This window comes from Pezoporus wallicus, unplaced genomic scaffold, assembly GCF_028554395.1.
Source record: "Pezoporus wallicus isolate ANWC-B61680 ecotype Strahan unplaced genomic scaffold, APGP_CSIRO_Pwel_v1 contig_3952, whole genome shotgun sequence".
NCBI lineage: Eukaryota > Metazoa > Chordata > Aves > Psittaciformes > Psittacidae > Pezoporus > Pezoporus wallicus.
The window spans coordinates 12,500,357-12,511,345 of record NW_026635034.1 but is presented as its reverse complement, the minus strand read 5'-3'; the positions used below and the strand labels follow the sequence as shown (position 1 = coordinate 12,511,345).

At 40.1% G+C, this 10,989-nt stretch overlaps 1 protein-coding gene across 1 annotated transcript in view; it reads left to right on the top strand.

The window, feature by feature from the left end:
• Positions 1 to 5,730: 5,730 nt before the first annotated feature.
• TRPM1 (transient receptor potential cation channel subfamily M member 1) overlaps positions 5,731 to 10,989 on the top strand; it is a 90,217-nt gene continuing 84,958 nt past the window's right edge. The window contains exon 1 of the mRNA XM_057399073.1: positions 5,731 to 5,921. Within this exon, the coding sequence (XP_057255056.1) occupies positions 5,873 to 5,921 (49 nt within the window). The 5' untranslated portion in view covers positions 5,731 to 5,872. The remainder of the gene's footprint in view (positions 5,922 to 10,989) is intronic.

Here is a 10,989-nt window from a genome sequence, read left to right as displayed (position 1 = left end):
ATAAGGCAAGTGGGCAGGACTCTGGCACCAGCCCTTGCTAACTGGACAGTACTTCTAGTCTCTGGAAAGTTCCCTTAGAAAAGGGGAGTCTTCTTTGGCACTGTGGGGCTTCTAGGAACATAGTTCTTGCCTGAATCTGTGAGGAATTGCTGTTTGTTATGTACAGCCTGCCACTGTACTGTGATCTGTTATATTCCTCTTGCATATGGGAGTTACATTCTAGTGTCTGAGTTTTAACAGTACTTTATAACATGGCATTTGCAACCTTCAGGAGTGTGGTGGGCATGAGATTCCCTGCTCATTACATCACAGGTAATACCTTAGCTCCAAGATAAAGTTGGTAAAATCCTCTTCTGGCCCCAGTACAGGGTGGATTTCATGATGAATGCATTTCTTCAAACTGTTTAAAATCCTAGAAATTCAGGTAATATTTACTGGGATTCTCAGAGTTGCAAATCTCACTCATATTCAGCAAAGCAAGAGAGTAAGGTTTTACAGTGACATTTTTTAAAGTATTGTCTGCATCATGAGGCATCTGTTGAAAAGCTACTGGAACAAATCCCGCTCCATTTATACTTGTCCTGGAAGTTTGCCTTTGATTTTATTATTGCACTAAGTTATTTTGTGATTTATTGAATAGCTGCCTACAATAAGTGGCCTGTGTAGTTTGTTTGTTTGGTATTAGGAAGAACACCTGTATTTTTCTGTCACAAATTGTAGAACTGGCCCTGTGGTGAAGAGATGTGTCTGTCCCTCATACAGGCAGTGTTAGACTGCATTTTCTGGGGAACTACCATAAGAAGAAAATTCACATCTCCCTCTCCTCTTCCCCTCCCTGTGAAATGAAAGTGCTTTGGGTAACAGCTCCAATCAACAGTGTGATAGATAATGAAAATTAAGTAGTGTTTAGAGCATAAGCTAAATTCCATCAACTTGAAAGTGAAATTAGATTTCTGCTGGCCACTTAATATTTCCTAAGTCATTTTTGGTAGCATGTTTGAGGAGCTTTTTGTGGAGGCAGGAGACTAAACCCTAGGGTGATCCTGTACAGCACTTTGCTCCTAGTCCCAGCAGGGACCTTCAGATGTATCTCACTCCTGGGTAAAATGGCTTCGATTTCAGACAAAGCACCAGGGCTGAGGAATGCAGCTTTGGGTGTCACTGTGTTTATGTACCAAGATCACTGAGAAACCAAGTAAGAATGCAGCTGTGAGCCTTTAACCAGCATGCCATGGAAAAAATAAAACACTAAGTGTGTATGTGCATGAGGGGAATGTACCCAGTGTTTCTCACATTCCAGCAGAGGCCTCAGTAAAGACTGGAATTTTAATTCTCATCTGACAACATTCCACAAAGACAACTTACATTCCCTTCCTGTTTCCCGCTTCCCCCTCCCAAGGGATTAATTAATAATTTTGTCTTGATATTTATTCTGCCTTGACTATCAAATACCTGTTGGAGTGCCAGCATTCAGAAGAGATTAGCTGGGCTACTTTTGTTTGGTTCATAATTTGGATTCTCTGTGATTTGTTAGTATGATCTGTTTTTCTTCTTATTGTTATTAGCAATGCAATTTCTTATGTATTGTCATTCCAAATTAAGATTAGAAACATCACTAGCTGCATTGGTATCTCTGCAGGGACTCTTCGAAGTTCTTCTTGCTACATCCATGATCCCGTCACACACACGCGTGTTGATATAGTACAAGGCCATTAGAGAGGCAAAAAAGAGGAGACACAATGACTCATGTAAGCTTCTTAACAACACAATTAAAGTACAAAGCCTCACCCACCTATCCCTGTAGGAACAAAGATCTTGATCTGCACAACACCTGCTGTACAGTATTACTGCATTTATTGCAGTGTTTTAGTTCTGAATACAAATACGGAAAGTAGGCCAGTGTATATGGAATTTGAGTGAAGGAAATGTTGGGTTTGGAGCTGATATCCATGTGGCATCAGGAGAACCGGACTTTGCACACAGTCATCTGTTTGTTTCTGGATTACAGACTATATGAAAGAAGGTGCAGAAGTCTGTTTCCGCTATGTAAGTGGGCCTGCCAGCATGTGTAATACCCCATTTAAGCCACAGCTGATGGCTAAAATCATAGTAGCTAGTTGTGTAGCTGAGATCGTAAGCAATGAGAGTGACCACTTCAAATGAGGACGACTTTTCCCCCTCTTGTTCTAATTTAAGTAATTCCAGTAATAGTCACAGTAAAACTTTTTATTGCAATAGCTTGTTTATCACTGTTGAACATATGTGTCAGCTTGTGAATCCAACTGCCATTATTTGCTTGCTTGCTTGCTTTCTGAATCAGCTTGCCTTTCAATTGATAGCATGTTGGTTTGGGCCCATAATGTGGGATAGCTGTAAGAAGCAGAGGACAAGACCTGCAACCTAGCAAGGGGGAAGACAAATTACTTTTCCACTTCTAGGATTCTAGACAGCTTCAGCAGCTAGGAAGATGTATAGTATGTAGACAGTATCGCATCTCTGGCATAGGTCAGCAACATTGTGCCCCATGGTCCTGTCCCTGGCAAACTTCTCATACCTGAGGTGTCACTGTGGTCCTCAGAAGCTGCCAGCATATTGTGCTCTACCTGACTGCAGGCTTCTTTTCCTTAGATAAATGTGCTAAGGGATGGGATCTTTCCTCATAACTTTAATTAGTTCCTAACATAGATTAAGATCTCTGGAGATGTCCGAACAGATGCGCTGCAGAGATTTGAAAGCTCATTAATATGTAGGAGGCAGAGCTAATTTTTCCTCTCTGCTTTATACTACTACTATTGAGCTCAGCTGTGAGCTGTCTACTAGAGGGAATGAGCACAAGCATTGCATCGTACATCTCCTATGTGACTTACCTGCATCACTGCACTGTGCTCTGGCTGGAAGGGAGAGCTGCCCTGCAGCAGTGCCATACAGGGTAATTGGGAGGGATCTCCTAGGGAGGAAAAGGAGCAAACAGTGCATTGACTGTGTCCCTGTTTCTTGCGTCAGCTATTCTAGATGGCCTAGCTGCCTCACTGCAGTGGGGGCCCTATTGGCACTATTCAAATTCAGTGTTATGAAATTACTCTCAGAGCTTATGCGAAATGCCTAAGTCATTGCCTAAGCCCCCCAAAATGCTGTAAGACATCTCAGAATCCTCACTCAACCCCATTTCCAGGAAAGGAGTCACATAGTTGTAGATGCCTGTGAGATCAACTTTCCTTTGGTATGTGGTCCTGCTGTACTATGTTGATAGCACAAAGAGATAAGGCAAGCGAAAGCTGGCCCTTAGGAAGACTCTTTCTGGTAGGAAAGCATGTATTTTCTTTTGTCTGATTTCTCCTCAGCCCCTTCTAGAAAAGATGGTGGCTCTGTGCCAGTGTATCTGCCAGACTGTGCTGTAATATGGGCCACAATGGAGGTGTTATGAACACTGTGCTCTGACTGTCTTCTACTTGGAACACCAAGGACGTGTGCAGACCACAGAAGGGTCTGTTTACAGCAGATAGAAGACAAACTGGCCTTGCAGATGAGGTAGACAGTGACTTAAATTCTCCTGTATTGTTCTTTGCTGAAGAACAGAAGCACTGATTAGCAAAGCTGGTATGTGGGGTAGCTGCCTAATTGGGTTTTGGATATAAGATCATGTGGTTGTGCCAGTAAGGTTTGCTCACAGAGGTGTCTTTGGCTTAGGAGTTGTCTGATCTCTCTTCAGTCTGCATCCAAATGCAGTGAAGTGCCCGCTTCCCTTCTGGTAAGGAGGAGGAATAGTTGGGGGAAGATTGGGCCAGGGTGAGAACTGGAACATGCTGAATGTCTTCCTGGGATTTGGCAAAAGGTCTGGGAGAAGTTTGAGAGCCTCGGGATCTTAGCCTGTTTAACAGCCTTTTTTTCCAGCATCCTCAGCAGTGGCTGGGTGTTCTCCAAATCTATTAACACTAACCTAAACCAAAAATGAACATTTATCTCCCTCTCCCTGAAATAGAGCTAATTAAAAGCAGAGCCTCAGTCAAAATCTTGAATTTCTTAGGTTAGTTCTAGTTCAACATTATTTAATGCCTGGGTTTGATACTGCTTACAATAGCAGTGAAGCAATAGTCTTTTGTGGTAGCTATAAATCTCCTTATGTATTTTCCAGAAGTTAATGTAGTAATAGTTTTAAGAGTCTCTTATTACCAGCTGTAAGTCTAATTTTCTAACAGGATTCTGCTAATGGTATTATTCTGGCTTCAGCAGTTTTCTTTGTCTCAGAGCACATTAGAGGGGCAGTGGGTTCTTAGCCAGAATTCTCATTTTGTTCCCATACTATAAAATGTAGTTCTGCTGTAACGGTAGCTTGCTCTTAATAATACTCACATGTTTTCTTCATTTATTGTTGTCTAGATTTTGCTACATCAATTACTCTTACATTGCTGATAGCCTAACAGCATACAGTTTAAACAGGTCAGTATCCACAGCCTATCTCAACTGATCATATTTACATTAATCTCATTTCATTACTTCACCAGCTGATAAAATTTGGATTGAATTAAAAATAAAGTTCTCAAACCATTGTATTACCTTAAAATTAATGTGAAAAATTATCTCCAGGAGTCTCTTTCACTGTCTGCTTCTGTGAAAAATAAACTTATATGTCAGAATCTGCCTTTATCTCTATGTAGCAGTAAGGTTACTGGGGCAAGTAACGTGTGGTCTGTTTGCCGTATATTCTTGTTCTGGACCTGCCAATCTTTGTTGGTGGAATTGCACTTTGGCAGTTTTTTGCTGTCTGGATGTACAGCCCAGTAGATCAAGAGGAGAGTAAAATTAAACAGTATGAAGAGCAGGATTATAGTCAGTTCTATGTAGGGAGATGGAAATCCATGTTTCTGGATTGTGTTATCTGACTGAACCTGTTACACAGGCTGAACTTTAGTTACATAGAAATAACATTTTTGAATGCTGGTAGTTCCCATTTTGAGAGACTCGCTTCATTGGCCAGTGTTACAGTGGGAATTTTTTTCAGTTTATGATCTTTAATGAAGGCTGTGTGGAAGATCAGACTAGATATCATAATTACGTTTGGGATGTAGTGCGCTGTTAGCCAGCATCCTAAGAACGTGATTACTGTGGCTGAGGATGCATCCAAGGAACAAGGGCTTTGTCTCCAGTGTTGGAAGCTTTGTCTTATTTTGCAATAGAAAGATCAGGAACCCCTGCAAATTCAGTTTATTAAATCCGCTTCTCTTTCCCATAATCTTCCTGTCGTTCCTAGGTCTTGTTCTGGGGTGCCAGTAGGAGTGTCCTGACCTGTTTCTTTGTCTTTCTGAGTTGCTGCCAGATAAGTCTAAATTAAATGTGTCCTCCTTTTAGGTTAAGATAGATCCATGGTTTTGCAGTTTAGTAGCATCTGGGACTGGTAATTGCTTAACTAGGAAGTTCATATCCACAGTAAACTGTGACTTTGGCAATGAAAATGAAAAATTACTGAAGTATAGAGCCACCTTGCCTTCTTCATGTCTGCCTTTACCTTCCATGGTTCTCTGAAGAAGGGATAAGCAAAGTACTGCTATGAGATAAGTGGTTTAAATTAGGTGGGTAGAGAAGAAGGTGCCCATCACTTTGCTTCAGGACTAACAAATCACAGGGGGATATTTGATTTGCATAAGAGAAGTTCTTACCAGCTAGTATTGTTAATAGCGGTCTGGTCTAGACGCCAGTTTTGTCTTTCCTGTCTAGCTAAACCAAGCAGGTGGCTTGTTAGCTCCATCTGCTGGGACTTGACGGTGTGGATGATGTAGGGAAGCTTGGCTGGACGCACAGGAAAGAGGTAAAAAAGAGAAAGAAACGAACCTAAACCAGAAGGAGTCGCTGTGTGCCATCGAGACTGAGAAACCAAATGGGAACGTCCATCTCCTGGACTTACAAAACACGAAGAATAATTAAAGGTTCGTCTGTGGCTGCATTAATTACCAGTTTTCTATTTGCTTTAGGACACACAAAACAAATCAACTCAATTTAGAAGTGCATACAAACCTGTATAGTGCTTTTAATTTGGCATGTGCTGCTGTGCAGAAAATGCAACTCTGAAGGTAGTTTATTCAAGACTGATAATTACAAAGCAGATTAATCGTAAATGATTTCCCATTTATGGAAACTGCAGCGTTGTTTCGGAAGTAGCAGACCACAGAGTTATTTCAGTTATGGGAAGTGTGCTGTTCCATGCGTTTCAGGCAAGAACTCTGCATTTCTGGCAGAGTAACACGTGGCAGACATTGAGAACTTCTCCTGCAACTGTCTTGTCACCTCTGTGGAAAATCATTTGCCCAGTAAATGAGGAGGGGAGGGTGAGCAAAAGAAAAGGTTTACCCAGAGGGCAGCTTATTATCTAGCACTCTGTCCTGCAAAGATGCTTTGTTTAAGTAATCATACACATAGGAATGGGATTTTTCTGGTGCAGGTGCTCAATGCGTTTAAGAAAGGCGTTTGTTCTTGGCTGAATTCTCATGAGACATCCTTTGGTTAAAAGAAGCAAAAAAAAAAATGACTGTGGCTCAGGGGTGAGGTGGTATATCCTACGAGGAAAAGCGTTATCTACTGTTATGACACAGATGTCTCCATATCTGAGAGCAATTCCATGCCCTAAAAGCAGAAAGGAGGAAGTGAGAAACCATGAAAAGAATGGCTAAGATGAGAAGAGATTTTTCTTTCATTTCTCTCTTCTGTCATCGTTACACAGATTCCTGCTTGGAATAGCTGGAAAAAAACTTCAAAGATTTTTTTCATGATTAGAGGGTTCTCTGTGGCACATGTTGTATTCTCTAATGGGACCATAAGGAATCTGAATATCAGTGGATTATCTAAAGATAGACCTTGGTACACAGAATTGTTTTACAGTGTAATAGTTTGAACTTTGTAAAGAAGATGGATGCTACAGACTAGCTCAAGGTGGCTAATTGCAAGTGACATTTTGTTGTATGAGCTCTCATAAATATTTTAATTTTCTGAAATATGTTCATACACCAGATTTACTGAGGTTAAGGAGAAATTTGAGGTTGATGAAAATAGGATTACTGGTTCATGTGTGTGTTTTCTAAATGGAATTCTTTGTCTGCAGTCTCTGGTGCAGTTATGTCCAGCTGCAATATTTTAATCTCTCATTTGAAATTAAATATTAGCCTAAAGCATCAGGCAGAGACCAAATTATTGTTAAATATCAAAGACAATCTGTCTGGCCTGTATGTTAAGAAATGTAAATAGCAGCTGATCAGACTATTATGAAAGGATGTGGGGAAACACCAGAGAACTGTTAAGACTTGGACTACTAGCTGGAAGTACTGTGATCCCCAAGGAGCCTAATAAGATTTGAGCTTAAGCACTAATGTAAAGCCCTATAAATGCACAATTCAAGAAGTCATTTTGTAGGAGCTCAAAGTTAAAATAGTGAAGTTAGTCAAGAAGTGGAAAGCTTTAGATGCTGCTTCTATCCAGGGCTAGTTTAGTGGGTAACTCACTGTCATGTTGTGTTCTTCTGGCTTCCAGAAGGAATCCTATCCATCCAGTCAGTTGAGATACTGCATTATGTGAGGTACTGGGCACAGGCCACCAAGGAAGATAGGCAGCCAGCTACACATCCCCTGATGAAATGCAGTAGTCCAGGTGAGCACAGATTGAAGCTAAATGCCACAATATAGTTTGTTCAAAGAACAAACTGTATTCCAGGATGTAGAAATCAACCTAAACCAAAAATGCCTCATTTAGATTTTTGTCAGAATTGACTTAAAATACAGAATTTCCCTTACAGAAATACAAACAACTTGCGATACACAAATCTTGTTAAGTTCCATGTCTCCGCTTACATATTCCTTGGAGGATGCCTTACTGAGTAATGTCATTTTCAGCTGTGTTTTGAAAGTTTCATTAGGATCACAGCTAGGTTACTAGGTATTTGTTTCTTTTCAAAGTAGCAAGGAACATCAAACAACCTGTCTCCAATCAATACCATTGTTCTTGTTCCTGCTGTGGATGGCAGTTACAGGTGTTAACCTCTCCTAGGATTTGCTCTATTGTTTGGTAATCAGCCTTGTTGTAAGTTACGTGGTTAGAAAAGATAAATTGGCCTACACCCAAAACTGAAAAATGAACATACACACACACACACCCCTTTTACTGGCATGGCTTGACCTTCTCTTATTTAGAATTGCTGCCATCTGGAGAGTTGTATCAACCTGTGCCAGTCTGCTGTCACTGATTCTTGGAGTGACAGTTTGGCTTGTGAATGGAAAGTATATGTAACTTTATTGTATATCAGCTAATACAGGAAAAGTAAAACATAACACCTGCTTGGTTTTTAGGCCTAAAAGGTGAGAGACTGAGTAATTCGATCTTTTTACTCAAAGCTGAATTTTTAGAAAGCCTTTACCATATCACTTTCATGATTAGTTGTGACACAGCACTGTCACCTTGGGCAACCAGTAAGTCCCTGAAAGGAATAGAGCTTGTAGCAGTCCATAGCAGCAAGCAGGCTTAGTCGACGGAATTAGGAATTAGCCCTTTCTAAATCCTTGAGTAGATGTTTGCACATCCTCCAGCAGAGCTGAGAGAACCTCTGTGTGCTAACAGCTATGGGGAATACTTTGATTTAAAACTAAACATTATCTTACTGTGTTTAATATACATCCCAAGGATATGGTGCTTTCTTCGAGGCTGACAGGGTAGGTGCTTCTCATTTTTCTATTTTAATGAAGATGGTGAGGTAAATGAACAGAGAAACTGAGAAAAGAAATGTGGTCATCTTGTATGCTGTTGTTTTGAGTGGCAGTTTGCTTGGCTCAAAGGTCTTTTGCAAAGCAGGATGCTGAAAAGGTTCCCTTTGTCTTTAGTAAGATGAGAACTGCCTGGGTTTTTCTCCCAGGTGGTAGTTACCTCCGTTGGTATGTCTTCTGACCCTTGATTTGAATTCATCCCAAATAGCTTAAATCTGAGCTGTTCTTTTAATGCAATAACATTTTAATATACTTGGAATATACTATCTAAGCAAAGACATCATCTGTCTTTCTTGTATTTAAGAGATGGATTTTTTTTTATATCTTCAGAGTTATTAATGAAAGTAAATTTTTTTGCCATCTGAAATGCGCTTGAAGATAAAGTACAGAGGTACATACATATCTTTTGATATGTACTTGGTATGTGCTTTATCAAAGTTCAGTTTTCTTTCTACTCTTGTAAGAATAAAACATTGCTGATACATAGAACAGTAAAAGAAATGAAAATGAAAAATGGCAGATGCTGTAAACAGGATGCAAGGCAAAGACTTGAAATTAACCAGTATTATCTAATGGGTATTATTTTTGTTGCACTGTCATGATTATCTTTTCAGTCCTCCTTGGCAAAGGGATGCATTTCTGAACACTTGCAGTTCATCTCACTTTACCACCCACACTTACGCGGTTGCACTTTGAGATGACCACATAATAGAAGATCAAATCAGATCAATAAGTAGCTTTCTTTGTGTCCTTATTGATTATGGGACAGCTGAAACGGAGCTTGGCGGTGGGCTTAGCCACCAGCTGGGCCTCGAGTAGCTCAGATGAAAAACTGCCTGCACCTCATCATTACTGAGGTGAGAGCTTGGGAGCTTTGCAGGACTGAATCAGAACACAGCAGCCAGGAAGCACTGGTGAATATGGGCAGAGCACCTTTCTACTTGAAACTTTTTGTTAAGTTTGCTGCAGAAATCTTGTTTGATACAGTTTTCTGCTAGTAATACTGATTTGAATGAGATCAGTATGTGCCTTCGTCCTTTGATTGCACAAGTTTGGGAATTAAAAGTTTGGAAGTTAATTGTGGACAAACATAATTCTTAGGAGAGCCTATATTTAAATGTAGGTTAAGCTATAGAAGCAAGAGTTGCACATGCTCAGGATAAGTGTCTGCAAATGAAGTCAATCAGGGGTATATTCATCAGGAGTAATTGCATATGTATGTGTTCAGAGCTACAAATGGTCGATTTCAGTCTTATTCCCATTTCAAGCCAGTTGTCAGCCTTCCAGCACAACTAATTTAAAGCCTTTTCCATCAAGCTCAGGCCAAGTTTTCATCTTAAAAATGCCAATGATTCAAGTTGCCATATCACTGTATTTCTTCCTTCTTCAGTTTGGGATTTTTCATTCACAGTTACAGCTAGATATGGCCTCATGAAATAGGCCTTTGGTGGTCAGTTTTCTGAATTTTATTAGGGAATAATAATTCTGTTAATGAAGTAAAAAAATATTACTGCCTTGAATGTGTTTTCTCCTTTTAATACTAATATTTATAACGGAATCTTGTGGGAGTAGTGGATAGTAAGAAGGCAATGTACGCTTGTTTGCCCACTAGATTTGATCAAAACCAAAACCCTTGAGCACGTGGAGGTACTGATGGAATTGGTTTTGGTGTGATCCTAGAAAACTAAGGCATGGACCCTGTTGATCTAGATACTGTACAAACGCAGAACAAAGAAGTGATTAAAGCCAGCACATGCAAAGAGCTAAATGTAGTCATTTGGCTCGATCTACTTCACAGGTATATAGACAGGTAATAATTGCATTATTTTGCCCTTTTGGTTGATTTGTGTTTTATCTGCTTATTTCCTACTAAAGCAAATGTCAAAATTCAGACCCAAATGTGCGTATGTTGAGAATTACTTGGCTGCAGTGAAACAATGACAGTTTTCTAATCTAACAGTAGGCCTATCCTGCAGATACTGGAAAAGCCTAGTTCATACCGAGTTCATTAAAGGTGGAATTCAGCCTACTGCTGAGAGCCAGCATAAAGCCATTTTATGCTTAACTCTCCTCTAAGTCCTAAAGTATGCAGTGCTTTTGTTTCTGAATTGTGGTACATTTTATGTGGAGAGTTCAACACCTATAAGGCATGTAAGTCTGGGCCCAGAAAGCTGTAGTAATTGCTAAGGAAAAAAAAAAGGGAAAAAAGCAAAATGCCCTATGGCAAAAGACAGTAATTCTCGGTGAACTA